Source organism: Balaenoptera borealis (assembly GCF_965194805.1).
Source record: "Balaenoptera borealis genome assembly, chromosome: 1".
Taxonomy (NCBI): Eukaryota; Metazoa; Chordata; class Mammalia; order Artiodactyla; family Balaenopteridae; genus Balaenoptera; species Balaenoptera borealis.
The window spans coordinates 171,474,662-171,493,544 of NC_138860.1; the positions used below are offsets into that span (position 1 = coordinate 171,474,662).

General features: G+C 36.3%; 1 protein-coding gene across 32 annotated transcripts in view; it reads right to left on the reverse strand.

Annotated features, from left to right (window-relative positions):
- The window catches only part of EPB41 (erythrocyte membrane protein band 4.1), a 202,946-nt gene that overhangs the window by 65,556 nt on the left and 118,507 nt on the right, over nt 1–18,883 (reverse strand). For all 32 annotated transcript variants that reach the window (XM_082347467.1, XM_082347478.1, XM_082347489.1 and 29 more), the window contains exons 10-11: nt 16,526–16,623; nt 13,941–14,113 (exon numbers count right to left, since the gene is read on the reverse strand). In XM_082347467.1, the coding sequence (XP_082203593.1) occupies nt 13,941–14,113; nt 16,526–16,623 (271 nt within the window). The remainder of the gene's footprint in view (nt 1–13,940; nt 14,114–16,525; nt 16,624–18,883) is intronic.

The following is an 18,883-nucleotide window of genomic DNA, read 5'->3' on the forward strand; positions in this document are numbered from 1 at the left end:
TTTAGGTCTTTAATCCATTTTGAGTTTATTTTTGTGTATGGTGTTAGGGAGTGTTCTAATTTCATACTTTTACATGTACCTGTCCAGTTTTCCCAGTACCACTTATTGAAGAGGCTGTCTTTTCTCCACTGTATATGCTTGCCTCCTTTATCAAAGATAAGGTGACCATATGTGCGTGGGTTTATCTCTGGGCTTTCTATCCTGTTCCATTGATCTATGTTTCTGTTTTTGTGCCAGTACCAAACTGTCTTGATTACTGTAGCTTTGTAATATAGTCTGAAGTCAGGGAGCCTGACTCCTCCAACTCCATTTTTCGTTCTCAAGATTGCTTTGGCTATTCGGGGTCTTTTGTGTTTCCATACAAATTGTGAAATTTTTTGTTCTAGTTCTGTGAAAAATGCCAGTGGTAGTTTGATAGGGATTGCATTGAATCTGTAGATTGCTTTGGGTAGTATAGTCATTTTCACAATGTTGATTCTTTTCCTGCCTTCTTAAACTGAGTATTTTGAACTTAACTTTTCCTGATAAATTTAGATGTATAAGCAGTAAAAATTAGGTCATACAAAGGAACTCCATGAATCAGAAGAGATTAAAAATTGAAATTCACAACTACTTCATATACACAACACCAAGAAAAAAAATGCTTGATGTTCTGTAATGATGTCCATTGAAAGAAATAACTCCTCAGAGGATACACAGGAAAAGCAACAGAAACACAAGGATCTACTTTATCTTTCCTTTTCTTTCTTTTTTTAAATATTTTATTGAAGTATAGTTGATTTACAATGTTGTGTTAATTTCTGCTGTACAGCAAAGCGAGTCAGCCATATATATATTCTTTTTCATATTCTTTTCCATTATGGATTATCACAGGATATTGAATATAGTTCCCTGTGCTATACAGTAGGACTTTGTTGTTTATCCATCCTATATATACTAGATTGTATCTGCTAATCCCAAACTCCCAATCCTTCTGTCCCCCATCCCCCTCGAGGATCTACCTTATCTTTCAATGAAAACTCTGTAGCCTCTTGCAAGTCCCTGCTACTCATGAGTGCTCTAAGCCAGTCAATGCAAGAATGGCAGATGGCAGACCAAATCTAACAACACAGGGGAATGTGACAAAATATTTTGCTCACAGTTGTATTAAAGTATCATTATACATGTGTATTCACACCTCTTCTCAAAGAATTAATTCGCATCTGCCTGGCATCAGAGAAACATAGCCCATACTTTCACCATGTGTTATTTTGCCACTTGCATTTGGTTTTAATCCAGTACTAATACTGCAGAGCCAAATAATTTAAGTCTTCAGCATTTCTAGCCCTGGCAATCTGTACTATATGTGAGAAAGTAGGTATAGGTGTAGAAACCGGCAGTTAGAAACAGAGGCAGAAAGTTGCATCATTTGTAAAATGTGAAAGATATGAACTCTACAGGATGGTTGGTATATTCAGTGGATATAAAATTACTTTATAAATCCTACATATAATAACTTTTAATGTCATACTTAAGTCTTTGTATTTTTTTTATGGGTTAATATTATTTCAAGAGTATTTTGGGCAAAAACTAATTATGCACACATTGAAATGCAATTCAAGTGAAACATCACTTAGGAGCTCTGGAGAGAGGCAAATTTCTTTCCTTTTCTCCATAAGAAGGCTATGAAAACTATGGATCACCCCAGAGAATCACGGTAGTTGACTGTGGTTCTTGTCTTTTTAAACAGCTCTATTGAACCATAAAACTCACCCATTTAGACTGTATAATTCAATGCTTTTTAGTATATTCAGTGTTGGAGGTAATGGTTACTTTTTAAGATGTTTTGGTTTTTCAGTTTTATAAATTCATTTGTTAACTATTAAAAGATTTTGATACATAGAGAACACTTAACTTTAAAAATTCAATTATTTCCCATTATTGAAGGTCTAGGCAAAGAAGAATGCTGGTTGTGATAATCTTGTGGACCCATTAACTCCAGTATTATGTTGCTCTTATCAGACAACAACAGAAACTTAGTTATTTATTAGAGCAGAGAAGCGTAAAACTCAAAACCATCACATTGTGTAAAAGGAGTCTTAAATTCTAGTTCTAGCTCTGTTACTTACTAGCACAATTTCTGCTAGTACGGTATAGGTACAATGGGTATGCAGTGGATCAGTGATCCCATTATCAGAGGGTCCACATGAATCATCTACGGATCTCGAAAAACAAACAAACAAAAAACTCAGCTGATGCTCAGTTCCACAACAGACAGATGTGGTATCTAAAAGTGAGGCCTAGGTATTTGTTTTGTTTTAAAGCTCCAAAGATGATATGGATGTATTCCCCTGGCAAGAATCACTGCAACCACTACTCACTGGACGGATGAACAGCTTGGTTGTGTGATCCTAGGAAGTTATATAACTTTTCCTGTGCCCCGGTTTCCTCATGAGTAAAACAAGAATTCCTAAATGCTTCTTGTCTGCTAGGTTGCTGGTACCAAAGAGGAACATATGAAAATGGTTTGAAAAGCAAAAAGTGCAACAAAAATATACACTGAAAAATCCTTGTCGTCATTATTAGCTTATCCTTGTGACTTCACCCTCTTATCGTATGAACTAGGATCGGAACCAGTTTTACTTCTTCAGCTGGTGAAGCAGATGCTTTGAGCACCAGATATATCAGAAGAGAAAGGGAATGTTCATTAAAATGAGGCCCCTTATAAAGCAATTCTTATTAAAGTTTCCCTAATGCACCATCTCTAGCTTAGAGGCTTATATTAATTTAAAAAAAAAAAAAAAAGAGGGAGGCCTAATAGGGGAAAGTCTCTCTATTAAGAGGAATGGAAAAGGATCTAGGAAAAGGAGGGGAAAACAGCTTCCAGAGACATGTTTCCAGTTCTTATACTGAGAAGACAGCACACAGAGGGGAAAAAAAAAAAAAGACACTTAAAAACAGAACTACAAAAGATTTGTCCTACTCAGTTTATATGCAATTCAGATGATTAAAAGATAATATATGTAAAATGTTTAGAACAGTGTCTGGAACATACTAAGTGCTCAATGAATACTGACTATTGACATCCTTCATTCTCCTTCTTCTACAAAAAAAGAAGTCATCATGGTGAAGAATAAAAAATGCAGCACTGGGAGAACAGTTCTAGATTCTACTTCTAGCTCTGTCACTAACTATGTGACCTTAGGCAAATCACTTGAATTCTAAGGTTAGGTTGCTAAGAAATAAGAAACATCAATGGGTATCCTTTTAAGAAATTGGAAAAAGAACAGTTCAATAAAAGGAAAAGGAAAATAATAAAGATACTAGCTGGCATAAACTAAATTAAAAATATATCAGAAGAAAACAAAAGTAAAAGTTGGTTCTTTGGAAAGAGTAATAAAATTAATAGATCTGTAGCAAGATTCTTTAAAAAAAAAAGGGTGGTGGGTTCACAAATTACCAATATCAGGAACACAAAAGTGCTAGAGATCTTATAGATATTAAAAAGATACACAACTTTAAGGCAATAAATTTGAAATTTTAGATGGAATGGACATTTCCTAGAAAAACGCAATTACCAAGAACTAGAACATCTTAATAGTCCTTTCTAATAAAGACGTTGATTCTGTAAGTAAAGAAGCCTCTCACAAAGGGAGCTTTAGAACCAGCTGGCTTTATAGGTGAATTCTTCCAAACATTAAGGAAGAAATAATACCAATCTTACATAAAACTTTTCCAGAGAACAGAAAAAGAGAGAATCCTTCTCAATTTATTTAATGAGGCCAGCATAAACTTGATACTAAAACCTGACAACATTACAAGAAAGGAAAATTACAGGTCTATCTCTCTCATGAAAATCATTGCAAAAAGCCTAAAATGACATAAGAAAAGTATATTATGATCAAACTGAGTCTACTTCATGAATGCCAAGAAGGCTTAACAATGGAAATCAATCAATGTAATCCACCACGTAACATAAGAAAGGAGAAAAATAGGACTTCCCTGGTGGCACAGTGGTTGAGAATCCGCCTGCCAATGCAGGGGCCACAGGTTCGAGCCATGGTCCGGGAAGATCCCACATGCCGCGGATCAACTAAGCCCATGCGCCACAACTACTGAGCCTGCACTCGACAGCCTGCGAACCACAACTACTGAGCCCATGTGCCACAACTACTGAAGCCCGCGTGCCTAGAGCCCAAGCTCTGCAACAAGAGAAGCAACCGCAATGAGAAGCCCACGCACCGCAACGAAGAGTAGCTCCCACTTGCGGCAACTAGAGAAAGCCTACGTAAAGCAACAGAGACCCAACACGGCCAAAAATAAATAGATAAATTTTAAAAAAAAGGAGAAAATCATATTATATCAACCAATGAAGTGAAAAGCATTTGATAAAAGTCATCATTCATTCATGATAAAAACTCTTAGATATTTCCTTATCTGATAAGAGGTAGCTACATAAAACCCAGAGCAAACATCACACTTAATGATGAAATACTGATGCTTTCTCCCTAAGACTGGGAGTGAGACAAGAATATATAAAGAACCCCTACAAATTAATAAGACAGACAACTCAATAAAAATATGAGCAAAATACTTGAACAGGCACTTCAGAAATAATGATATGCAAATAGCCTATAAACTATGGAAAGGTACTCAGCTTCATCAGGATTTGAGTGAAGATTTTTTTTTTAAGCACTTTTCTCCCGAGCAGAGAAATTAAACAGAGGGACAAGAGTTGTAACAGGAAGTTCTAATGCACTTAAAATATCACACAGAAAGTGTGGAACATAAAAATTGTGCTTACATTCAACTAAATAAGAAAAATAATCATCTTATTTTCAAATTTTATTTGTTAAGCACTTACAATGCAGCAAGTACTGTGGTAATTATCAAGACCAACACCAGTTAAGATCATGTATCTTTAAAAAGTTTTCAAACTGTAAAGATAGGAAGAAGGCATCATGGAATAAACCAAGGAAAAAGGGATTGATCTGGATACCAGAAAATGTGAATTCTGTCTTAAATTTGCAGTACCAAACTAGGTTAACTTTGGACAAATTACTTTTTTAAGCGTCAGACTCTACTTCTACAAAATAAGATGGCTGGAATAAATGATTTCAAAACTCTTTTTCTGAGAGGGCAGACAGCAGAAGCAAGAAGAACTACAATCCTGCAGCCTGTGGAACAAAAACCACATTCACAGAAAGATAGACAAGATGAAAAGGCAGAGGGCTATGTACCAGATGAAGGAACAAGATAAAACCCCAGAAAAACAACTAAATGAAATGGAGATAGGCAATCTTGCAGAAAAAGAATTCAGAATAATGATAGTGAAGATGATCCAGGACCTCAGAAAAAGAATGGAGGCAAAGATCGAGAAGATGCAAGAAATGTTGAACAAAGACCTAGAAGAATTAAAGAACAAACAAACAGAGATGAACAATACAATAACTGAAATGAACACTACACTAGAAGGAATCAATAGCAGAATAACTGAGGCAGAAGAACGGATAAGTGACCTGGAAGACAGAATGGCGGAATTCACTGCTGCGGAACAGACTAAAGAAAAAAGAATGAAAAGAAATGAAGACAGCCTAAGAGACCTCTGGGACAACATTAAACGCAAAAACATTCGCATTATAGGGGTCCCAGAAGGAGAACAGAGAGAGAAAGGACCCAAGAAAATATTTGAAGAGATTATAGTTGAAAACTTCCCTAACTTGGGAAAGGAAATAGCCACCCAAGTCCAGGAAGTGCAGAGTCCCATACAGGATAAACCCAAGGAGAAACACACTGAGACACATAGTAATCAAATTCGCAAAAATTAAAGACAAAGAAAAATTATTAAAAGCAGCAAGGGAAAAACAACAAATAACATACAAGGGAACTCCCATAAGATTAACAGGTGATTTCTCAGCAGAAACTCTACAAGCCAGAAGGGAGTGGCATGATATACTTAAAGTGATGAGAGGGAAGAACCTACAACCAAGATTACTCTACCCAGCAAGGATCTCATTCAGATTCTATGGAGAAATCAAAAGCTTTACACACAAGCAAAAGCTAAGAGAATTCAGCACCACCAAACCAGCTCTACAACAAATGCTAAAGGAACTTCTCTAAGTGGGAAACACAAGAGAAGAAAAGGACCTACAAAAACAAACCCAAAACAATTAAGAAAGTGGTCATAGGAAAATACATATCGATAATTACCTTAAACGTGAATGGATTAAAGGCTCCAACCAAAAGACACAGGCTTGCTGAATGGATATAAAAACAAGACCCATATATATGCTGTCTACAGGAGACCCACTTCAGACCTAGGGACACATTCAGACTGAAAGTGAGGGGATGGAAAAAGATATTCCATGCAAATGGAAATCAAAAGAAAGCTAGAGTAGCAATACTCATATCAGATAAAAGAGACTTTAAAATAAAGAATGTTACAAGAGACAAGGAAGGACACTACATAATGATCAGGGGATCAATCCAAGAAGAAGATATAACAATTATAAATATATATGCACCAAACATAGGAGCACCTCAATACATAAGGCAACTGCTAACAGCTATAAAAGAGGAAATCGACAGTAACACAATAATAGTGGTGGACTTTAACACCTCACTTACACCAATGGACAGATCATCCAAAATGAAAATAACTAAGGAAACAGAAGCTTTAAATGACACAATAGACCAGATAGATTTAATTGATATTCATAGGACATTCCATCCAAAAACAGCAGATTACACTTTCTTCTCAAGCACGCACGGAACATTCTCCAGGACAGATCACATCTTGGGTCACAAATCAAGCCTCAGTAAATTTAAGAAAATTGAAATCATATCAAGCATCTTTTCTGACCACAATGCTATGAGATTAGAAATCAATTACAGGGGAAAAAACATAAAAAACACAAACACATGGAGGCTAAACAATACGTTACTAAATAACCAAGAGATCACTGAAGAAATCAAAGAGGAAATCAAAAAATACCTAGAGACAAATGACAATGAAAACACGATGACCCAAAACCTATGGGATGCAGCAAAAGTAGTTCTAAGAGGGAAGTTTATAGCTATACAAGCCTACCTCAAGAAACAAGAAAAATCTCGAATAAACAATCTAACCTTACACCTGAAGGAACTAGAGAAAGAAGAATAAACAAAACCCAAAGTTAGCAGAAGGAAAGAAATCATAAAGATCAGAGCAGAAGCAAATGAAACAGAAACAAAGAAAACAATAGCAAAGATCAATAAAACTAAAAGCTGGTTCTTTGAGAAGATAAACAAAATTGATAGACCATTAGCCAGACTCATCAAGAAAAAGAGCGAGAGGACTCAAATCAATAAAGTTAGAAATGAAAAAGGAGAAGTTAAAACAGACACCGCAGAAATACAAAGCATCCGAAGAGACTACCACAAGCAACTCGATGCCAATAAAATGGACAACCTGGAAGAAATGGACAAATTCTTAGAAAGGTATAACCTTCCAAGACTGAACAAGGAAGAAATAGAAAATATGAACAGACCAATCACAAGTAATGAAATTGAAACTGTTATTAAACATCTTCCAACAAACAAAAGTCCAGGACCAGACAGCGTCACAGGTGAATTCTATCAAACATTTAGATAAGAGCTAACACCCATCCTTCTCAAACTCTTCCAAAAAATTGCAGAGGAAGGAACACTCCCAAACTCATTCTATGAGGCCACCATCACCCTGATACCAAAACCAGACAAAGATACTACAAAAAAGAAAATTACAGACCAATATCACTGATGAATATAGATGCAAAAATCCTCAACAAAATACTAGCAAACAGAATCCAACAACACATTAAAAGTATCACACACCTTGATCAAGTGGGATTTACCCCAGGGATGCAAGGATTCTTCAATATACGCAAATCAATCAATGTGATACACCATAGTAACAAACTGAAGAATAAAAACCATATGATCATCTCAATAGATGCAGAAAAAGCTTTTGACAAAATTCAACACCAATTCATGATAAAATCTCTCCAGAAAGTGGGCATAGGGGGAACCTACTTCAACATAATAAAGGCCATATACGACAAACCCACAGCAAATATCATTCTCAATGGTGAAAAACTGAAAGCATTTCCTCTAAGATCAGGAACAAGAAAAGGATGTCCACTCTCACCACTATTATTCAACATAGTTTTGGAAGTCCTAGCCATGGCAGTCAGAGAAGAAAAAGAAATAAAAGGAATACAAATTGGAAAAGAAGAAGTAAAACTGTCACTGTTTGCAGATGACATGATACTATACATAGAGAATCCTAAAGATGCCACCAGAAAACTGCTAGAGCTAATCAATGAATTTGGTAAAGTGGCAGGTACAAAATTAATGCACAGAAATCTCTTGCATTCCTGTACACTAATGATGAAAAATCTGAAAGAGAAATTAAGGAAACACTCCCATTTACCATTGCAACAAAAAAAATAAAATACCTAGGAATAAACCTACCTAGGGAGACAAAAGACCTGTATGCAGAAAACTATAAGACACTGATGAAAGAAATTAAACATGATACCAACAGATGGAGAGATATACCATGTTCTTGGATTGGAAGAATCAATATTGTGAAAATGACTATACTACCCAAAGCAATCTACAGATTCAATGCAATCCCTATCAAAGTACCAATGGCATTTTTTACAGAACTAGAACAAAATATCTTAAAATTTGTATGGAGACACAAAAGACCCTGAATAGCCCAAGCAGTCTTGAGGGAAAAAAATGGAGCTGGAGGAATCAGACTCCCTGACTTCAGACTATATTATAAAGCTACAGTAATCAAGACAATATGGTACTGGCACAAAAACAGAAACATAAATCAATGGAACAGGATAGAAAGCCCAGAGATAAACCCACCCACCTATGGACAACTAATCTATGACAAAGGAGGCAAGGATATACAATGGAGAAAAGACAGTCTCTTCAATAAGTGGTGCTGGGAAACTGGACAGCTACATGTAAAAGAATGAAATTAGAACACTCCCTAACACCATACACAAAAATAAACTCAAAATGGATTAGAGACCTGAATGTAAGACCAGACACTATAAAACTCTTAGAGGAAAACACAGGAAGAATACTCTTTGACATAAATCACAGCAAGATCTTTTTTGATCCACCTCCTAGGGTAATGGAAATAAAAACAAAAATAAAAAAATGGGACCTAATGAAACTTAAAAACTTTTGCACAGCAAAGGAAACCATAAACAAGACGAAAAGACAGCCCTCAGAATGGGAGAAAATATTTGCAAACGAATCAACGGACAAAGGATTAATCTCCAAAATATATAAACAGCTCATGCAGCTCAATATCGAAAAAAACCAAACAACCCAATCCAAAAATGGGCAGAAGACCTAAATAGACATTTCTCCAAAGAAGACATACAGATGGCCAAGAAGCACATGAAAAGATGCTCAACATCACTAATTATTAGAGAAATGCAAATCAAAACTACAATGAGGTATCACCTCACACCAGTTAGAATAGGCATCATCAGAAAATCTATAAACAACAAATGCTGGAGAGGGTGTGGAGAAAAGGGAACCCTCTTGCACTGTTCGTGGGAATGTAAATTGATAACAGCCACTATGGAGAAAGGTATGGAGGTTCCTTAAAGAACTAAAAATAGAATTACCATATGATCCAGCAATCCCACTACTGGGCATATACCCAGAGAAAACCATAATTCAAAAAGACACATGCACCCCAATGTTCATTGCAGCACTATTTACAATAGGCAGGTCATGGAAGCAACCTAAATGCCCACTGACAGACGAATGGATAAAGAAGATGTGGTACATATATACAATGGAATATTACTCAGCCACAAAAAGGAACGAAATTGGGTCATTTGTAGAGACGTGGATGGATCTAGAGACTGTCATACCGAGTGAAGTAAGTCAGAAGGAGAAAAACAAATATCGTATATTAATGCATATATGTGGAACCTAGAAAAATGGTACAGATGAACCGGTTTGCAGGGCAGAAATAGAGACACAGATGTAGAGAACAAACCTATGGACACCAAGAGGGGAAAGCAGCAGGGTGGTGGGGGTGGTGGTGTGCTGAATTGGGCGATTGGGATTGACATGTATACACTGATGTGTATAAAATTGATGACTAATAAGGACCTGCTGTATAAAAAAAAAATTAAATTAAATTTAAAAATTAAAAAAAAAAATGTGACACTGACACTAAGTAAGGAAATGCTGTTGGGAAAATGGCACCAATAGACTAGCTCCATGCAGGGTTGCCATGAACTTTAAAAAAAAAAAAAAAAAACTTTTCTAAGCTCCCAAAACTCTGTGATACTAATGGTAAAGGCACCAAAGCTCTGACTCTCTTCCTTTAGAATTGTTTTACATGCTTTAGTTTTGGAAACTCAAACATTGCTACAACATTTGAAGACAAATTTTTGGAGATTTCCTCCCAGGAACATAGTGTATAATTTAATAAGAACTGGCCAATATTAGTGAATAGACAGAGACATCAAGTTTTTTTAAAATCTTGAATTGAACTGTGAGGTTTCTACAGCTAGAAAAATAGAGACAGTCAACATGTTATTTCTACAAAGAACAGAGGCATCTTTAAAAGTAAAGCTTTCCTCAGCCATAAAAATAAACGAAATTGAGTTATTTGTAGTGAGGTGGATGGACCTAGAGTCTGTCATACAGAGTGAAGTAAGTCAGAAAGAGAAAAACAAATACCGTATGCTAACACATATATATGGAATCTAAAAAAAAAAAAAAATGGTTCTGAAGAACATAGGGGCAGGACAGGAATAAAGACACAGACGTAAAGAATGGACTTGAGGACACGGGGAGGGGGAAGGGTAAGCTGGGACGAAGTGAGAGAGAGGCATGGACATATATACACTGCCAAATGTAAAATAGATAGCTAGTGGGAAGCAGCCACATAGCACAGGGAGATCAGCTCGGTGCTTTGTGACCACCTAGAGGTGTGCAATAGGGAGGGTGGGAGGGAGACTCAAGAGGGAGGAGATATGGGGGTATGTGTATATGTATAGCTGATTCACTTTGTTATAAAGCAGAAACTAACACACCATTGTAAAGCAGTTATACTCCAATAAAGATGTTAAAAAATAAATAAATAAAATGTTAAAAAAAAAAAAAAAAGTAAAGCTTTCTAATTTGTTCAAAGTACCAAAGCTCACTAACCCTTGAATTGTTGGTTATTTTTGCTATTAGAGAGAAAAGATACATCAGGCATAGTATCTATATAACAATGAAATTTCATTTAGTGGAAGAAGCCATATGGTATCAGACAGACATGAGTTTTTGTTCAAGCTTTGGAACTTACTAGCTGTGAGATCTTGAACAGGTTGCTTAAACTTTCCAGCCTTAATTTTCTCACTGAAAAATGGGGATAAAATAATAAGAATAATAACTCCCCAAAACTAAGATAAACTGGAGGTAGGGTGATTTACCAGACAAGAAAGAGATGCCTGAGGTTGTTATATGAATACGGCAGATAGGAGGATTGAGTGATCATACCTCAAACTTAACATGTCCAAAAGAGAAGTCTTGATTTCCTACATCCCCAAACTCTGCTCCTCTCTCAGACTTTCCCATTGTACTAAATGATCAAGCCTAGGAATAAACCTTGATTTTCTTTTTCTTACCATCTCCAACAATTAATTTACCAGTAAGTCTGTCAGCCCTACTTCTGAATTGTATCCCTGACCAGTTTTCACTGTCTTTAACGCCAATACTCAAGTCCAAACTGTTGTCAGCTCTCACCCAGATCCTGCAACAGACTTCACCAAGATTCTGCTTTACTACCCCTGTAGTGGAGTAGATCTTTGTACTAGCCACGTGTGACTATTTAGGTTTAGTTAAAACTGAGTTCCTCAGTTTCACAGTCACATTTCAAGTTCATATGGCCACATGTGGCTACTGGCTACCAAACTGGACGTCACAAAATAGAAGATTTTCATCAGCATGGCAAGTTCTATGGGACAGCACTGATCTAGACACATGCCAAGCTCACATCTACCTACAGGTCTTTGTACTTGCTACTCCCTCTTCAAGAATGTTTATCCCCCCAGATTTGGGGATGGCTGGCTCCTTCTCATAATTCAGGTTTCAGTTCAAATGAAGCTCCTCAGAGGAACCTTCTAAATTTAGAGCGGACCACTCAATTTGAAACAGCTTCCCAATCTCCCCATCCACAGACACTCTCCATCCCACTACTCTGCTTTATTTTCTTTATAGCACTTATCACTATCTGAACTTGTTTCATTTTGTTTGTTTCTACCCATAGAATGTAAGCCCCATGAGGGCAGAACCATGTCTGTATGTTCACAGCTGTATCCCCAATAACTAGAACAATACCTGACACACAGAAGTTTAAAATAAATTGTTGAACAAAGCAGTAAGTAAGTAAGTAAGTATCTGGTAGAACATGGGTTTTGGAGTTAAACCAACCTATACTCCAATCCACTTACCAGCTATCATATCTTAAGAAAAGTTATTTAATCTCGAGAGCTTAATTCCTAGTGTTGTGATGAAGAGTAAATAAACAAAGCCTACAATCTGCCTTGTAGAGAAACGTCAGAAAGAAAGAAGCATGACTCGTGGTACGGAAGCACGAAAGTTCTACCGCTTAGGTGATTTCTTTTCCAAGTGTGGCTGACCCATTCCTGATTCCTTTAAAGTGAGCTAGGTATTTCTGATATATGTTCCCATAATGCAACAAACCAGAATACGGCAGCATAGTTCTGGATGATACAAAACAAAATAATAATGCTGCGGCCAGAATATTAACAATATTTTAATGACAGCTAATATTTTGGGGTCACATTAAGTGCCAGCCATTGTGCCAAGCATATCATCTCATTTATTTTCTCATGAAAATTCTTTGAGGTAATATTATATTATCATCATACCCATTTTACGAATGAGAAAACTGAGACACAGATAGAGTAAGTAACTCGCCCAAGAAGATAGATCATAAATGCAGTGGTTGAGATTGGAACCAGGTCCGATTCCAGAACCGAAGCCTGTAACTACTGTAACATGCACCTTGCTTTTATAATAGATAGCATAGAGGTGCAATCAGCAATACTCTATTTTGGTTACAGCCTTCTGAACTTTTATTTATTTGCCACCTCTTTCTAGCTGCATAAAGAACTGAATATGGCTTGGGAATCCCCTGGTGGTCCAGTGGTTAGGACTCGGTGCTTTCACTGCCGGGGCCCGGGTTCAACCCCCGGTAGGGGAACTAAGATCCTGCAAGCCACATGGCAGGGCCAAAAAAAAAAAAAAGAACTGAATGTGGCCTATTCATTTCAGTAATGCTAATGCTCTCAAATCCTTGAGACTAAACTTAGAAAAACTGAAACAGATCTTCTGTCAGTATATACAATTATGAAACTTATTTATTTCCTCCCTCTTTTATTTAAACAAAATTTAGACACTCCAGTAATAGGATTGTTTTTTTGGTCTATAATTGACACATGACAAATGATCTAAACTTTTTCAGTGATTGCACTAGTGAGGCAGACCCCTTCCCTCTTTTCTACTTGAAAAATAACTATTTAAAAATGTTCAAGAGGGGTTTAGCTCAGTATACTACATTAGGTTTCACCCTGTGGTAGAGATTCTGAATTCTAATTCCAATTCTAGTGGTGTTCAATCCACCACTTCCCAGCAGTGGGACCTTGATCTAGTTACTACTCTCTCTGAACCTCTGTTCTCCTTTTCTTAAGATGATTCCACTAAATTCGACAATTAGTGAGATCCATTTCATTTTATCACTGAGATTCTTTAATTTGATTCTCTTATAGATAACTGTACTTAGTTTGAATGTGCCCGATCACATCTGATAACCATTCTTCCTTTATCTCTCTCTAAAGAGTTAGGATAACAAGAAATCATTAATATTCAATACAAACCTCCATCAAGGCTTCGGGATGCCCGTTTGCTTGCTGTACGCTCAAAGTGTGGGGCAGGCCTGTCAATCAGAGCACTAGCTTGCCTGGTCTGAGCCTGAGTTCGGCCACTGTATCGAAATTTGGATCCCAGGGCAAGAAATTTGCTTTTAGGAATGGTGTCTGTAGATGTCAGTCTGGGGGGAAAAAACATGATAATCATATGTTATATATATCATCTCACTCTAATGAGGTTGTGAGATTAAAGACAAAATCAAGTATTAAAAAGTTTCACAATTCTCACAGCTTCCTTATAGTTACTAAGACAAATTTCCAATCAAGCAATCATTATTTTAATTCTGTCATTTCTCAAAGCAACATGTATAATTTATTTGTGGCTTATATTAATGATATAATCTTATATCTCTATAGGTAGGGTCTTATGGTTTTCAAAATGCTTTTATAGCACTGTACTATTTTCACTATACCCCTGTAATATTTTCATCATTTTATAGATAAAAGAAACTGAACCTCAAAAAATGTTACTTGCTTAAGGTCATAGCTGTTAAGAAGTTGGGCAGTCACGGTATTCAAGCCCAGAGCTCTTTTTCCCCTCTCGTAGAATAATAATTTTGTCAAATGCACTCCAAACTCAATGCCTGGTATTCAATGCCTATTAAGTCCTATTTAATAGGATATTTGGTGTATTTTCAACTCAGTTAGGAACCCCGTCTTCTTTCTAAGCAGTACCCTGTGCTCTCTTTTGTCATGGCATTTACTACACTGAATTGAAACAATCTGTTTATGTGCTGGTCTCCACTACGAGACTGTGAGCTCTCTTTGGGTAAAAAATAAAAACTATGACTTATTCATTTTGTGTTTTCACTTCTGGCATAGCGCCTGGCATGAATCTGGCATTCAATAAATATTTGCTGAATAAATGTATAAATTGCTACATCAAATACTACCAAAAAGAGAGTATTTTTTTTCTCTTTGGGGTAGTTTAATTCAGCAAATGCTTTCTTTTATGTAATGAAGAATTACATTTTAATATATCCTCTTATTTTGATGCAATGGATTTAAATATGCTATCCTACAAGTAAATGCATTGGCTGCAGCTGAAACCTATACCATAGATATTAAACATTCAAAATAACTCTTTCTTGGGGGGGAGGGGAAAATTAGGAGTTTGAGATTAACATATACACACTACTATATATAAAACAGATAACCAACAAGGACCTATTATATAGCACAGGGAACTATACTCAATATTTTGTAATCACTTATAAGGGAAACGAATCTGAAAAAATATATATGTATAACTGAATCAGTTTGGTGTACACCTGAAACAAACACAACATTGTAAATCAACTATACTTCAATTAAAAGAAAAGGGAAAAAAACCTCTTTTTACTCTTCCTCACCCTCTTTTAAAACTCTGTTTTCTTGGTTTTAAAGAAGATGATGAAAACATAAACAAATATCTTAATGACAATAATTAAGATTCTTTAATCGAATATAAGGTGTAGCCTCATGTTTTATTTGAAATGAGAATTGAAATGTTATTTTCCCTGACTTGTCTTTCTGTCCAGTGTTCTTTAGTGCTAAGTATGATATGAAATTACAAATAGAAGAAAAAGTTATTGTGGTTCTCTCTCTTGAGACCCATTCCTAAAGAGTCAAGTTTATTTATGAACGACATGGCATAAAGTCTGGGATTTGCTTCAAAATAATCTGAGAAGTAGTAGGAAGGAGTGAGTGGGGATATAGATGGAGCAAGATTGACCTTGGGGTTTTAACTGTTGAAGGTGGAGTTTGGGACCAGAGGAGTTCATTACACTATTCTCTTCATTGTGCTATACGTGCAATTTTCTAGAATAAAGATATTTTCTTAAAAAGGCAAACTGACAACTAGCTGGCTCTCCTTTCAACAGAAGTAATTATTTGTCTGCTAGATTTTATGTTCCATCAGGACAGGGACTAGAACTATCTAGTGATATCTTCCCAATGCCTAGTACAGTGCCTACACAAAGGGTAAGCACACAGAAAATGCTCAGTAAATGAACACAAGGGGTTAATTATATGTCCTCGTGAAAAGCAAAGGAGATGAAACTTTCTTCTGTCTTCTGTTTATCTGATACAACTGTGCTTCAAAGATGGTTCTCTGTGCTCCCTTTCTGGGGTTGATTAGAACCAAGATAACGATCAGCTTCACATCTTTAACCTTCTAGTATAAGAGCCCCACAGAAGGTAGTTAAGCACTCCTTAGAGAAATTCCATGTGGAGGTAAGTCAGGGTACCTCTTCCTGACAGGACTGGTTTTAGCTCCAGTAGGGCAATCACAGAGCCTCTGGTAAACACAGGTTCCTATTTCTCATTTCCCTCCTCCTTCTACCATACACAGAAAGGTGCTCTGGGAATGTTAAGACAGTGTTTTTCAACCCAAAGGAGGAGAACTAGACTCATTTTATCTTGCTTAAGATGATCTTACCTGAGCTAAATAAAAAACGGCCAGCCATGCAAAGAAGGAAATTTCAATAGCAGGTTTAAAATAGAAACATGCATAAATAATTTATCCTTGAAAAATACTTAAGTGAGAACAATACCTGAAAAATGTGTGATGCTCTACACAGACTTTCCATAATTTCTTAGCTGCTCGGTAACTGGGAAGTTTGAATCCGATGGTACTTTCATACTGTTCTTGCTATAAATGCACAAATAAACATGGAACATAAAGTATTATTCAACTACAGTGATGCAGGACCAGAGAAATATGGTGCTGCAGAAGAGATCATTGTGAATAAAAAGAAAGTTACTAGTCTAAGGACATAAAATATCATCTGAAATTTTTTCCTACTTACCAAAAGAAATTTACTCACTGAGAGTGGTTTTTTCCACAGCAAGGAAGCCAGGGAATGCATCTTATATCATTTACACATCTTATTTTGTTCAGAAACACACACACACACACACACACACACACACACACACACATATACACTGTATATTATTCTGAGACACAATTAAGTCACATTTTGATTGTCCAGACACTGCTCTTCCTTAGTTACTGCCTGCATTTAGGACACTAGACTACTCAATAATCAGGGAATAGGATAGCAGGTGATTCCTCCAATCAACTAATATTATTATGCAATCGTTTTTAGTAATAGGAACTAAAGATTGTGGCTCAAACCAGATTATTGAATTATTAAATGCCTTTTTTTTTCTTTGATTGATCATTAGTTTATCTAGATACTTCTTTGACTGAAGTAAACCACATCCTGCCAGGGCTACTGGAAACACTGTCCTGCTAGTCTCTTGCCTCTTTTTTTCTGCCTTAAGCATACTTTATAAGATGGAAAGGACACTGGCATTTACTTCTAGTGCCTATTATTGCCAATAACACTATGATCAGACAGTATCATCTATATTTTTACACATGAAGAAACAGAGATCAGAGAAGTCACCTGCTTAGTCTCACAGCTATTAAGTGGCAGAACCAGAATTTCATGGTTGCCACTACACCACGCTACTTCTGAATCATCTGTTGTAGTCACAATACTATACTACACCTCTCAAAATCCAACTGTTGTTCTTTATTGCTTTCTTAAGTAAGAATTTTGCATTTTTAGTATATATTATATAGTTAACATTTAAAGAAACCAAGGACTTCCATTATCATATATATATATATATATATATATTTTTTTTTCCTGCCTTCCCACATTAAAATGTAAGATTGTTGAGGAATGGACTTGAGGACACAGGGAAGGGGAAGGGGAAGCTGGGACGAAGTGAGAGAGTGGCATGGACTTATATATACTACCAAATGTAAAATAGCTAGTGGGAAGCAGCCGCATAGCACAGGGAGATAGGCTCGGCGCTTTGTGACCACGTAGAGGGGTGGGATAGGGAGGGTGGGAGGGAGATGCAAGAGGGAGGAGATATGGGGATATATGTATATGTATAACTGATTCACTTTGTTATAAAGCAGAAACTAACACACCATTGTAAAGCAATTATACTCCAATAAAGATGTTTAAAAAAAAAAGATTGTTGAGGGATGGACTCTTCTATTGATATTTACTGTTCCTAGCCCCTAGAATAGTGTCTGACACAAAGAAAGCCATCAATAAATATTTGTTGACTGAATGACTCTTGGATTTGAAACTCTTTGACTTTTGCTAGGCACAGGTAAATAACTATGGTATAAATAAATGCTTCAGTGATAATCCTTATCTGAAATTTTAAGGCTGCACATTCGGTATTTCCATGTTCAAATAATGAGCCATTTTTCACCAGCAGATGGTGATATATACACAAAAAAGCCTCTTTACATTAGTACGATGCTTTCCTGTTCAGAGCTTTTGCCTCTGTCATCTCATTTGATCTTCAAATCAACCTTGACAGAGCAGGTATTATTCCCCTTGAATGGTAAGGAACACTTTAGATTTATCCAGGGTCTTTTACTTAGTAGGTGGCAGAGTAGGCACTAGAACTTTTTTTTTTTTAATTTAATTCCTACTTGAACAATTTTCTGCTATACCATGATGGCTCTTTAATATAAAAGTTAAATTTGGCCAGCATTAGTATATTCTGAAAATTGACCACCAACTAGTAACTGAGTTATCTGGTACAAAGTTGAACAATCCAACTCTACTAAAAATCTACAACTTGACCCTAGGACACATTCCCAGTAACTACTAGAACCTACATATACAAATAATTATATAAGGTAAGGTGGTACGAAACATAAGTAATTTAACCCCACAATTTAAAAATCTCACGCTACTTAATTTAAAAATATTTTCCACCAAGCTTTTACCTGGAGTAAACAAGGAACAAGTTTATTAATCCAAATTTCACTTTTGGCCATGGTACATTTACCTACATGAAGAGAACTGTCCAGAAAACAAATAGGAAGGAAGAGAAGAAGCATCACGGGACTGATTAGGAAACAAAAT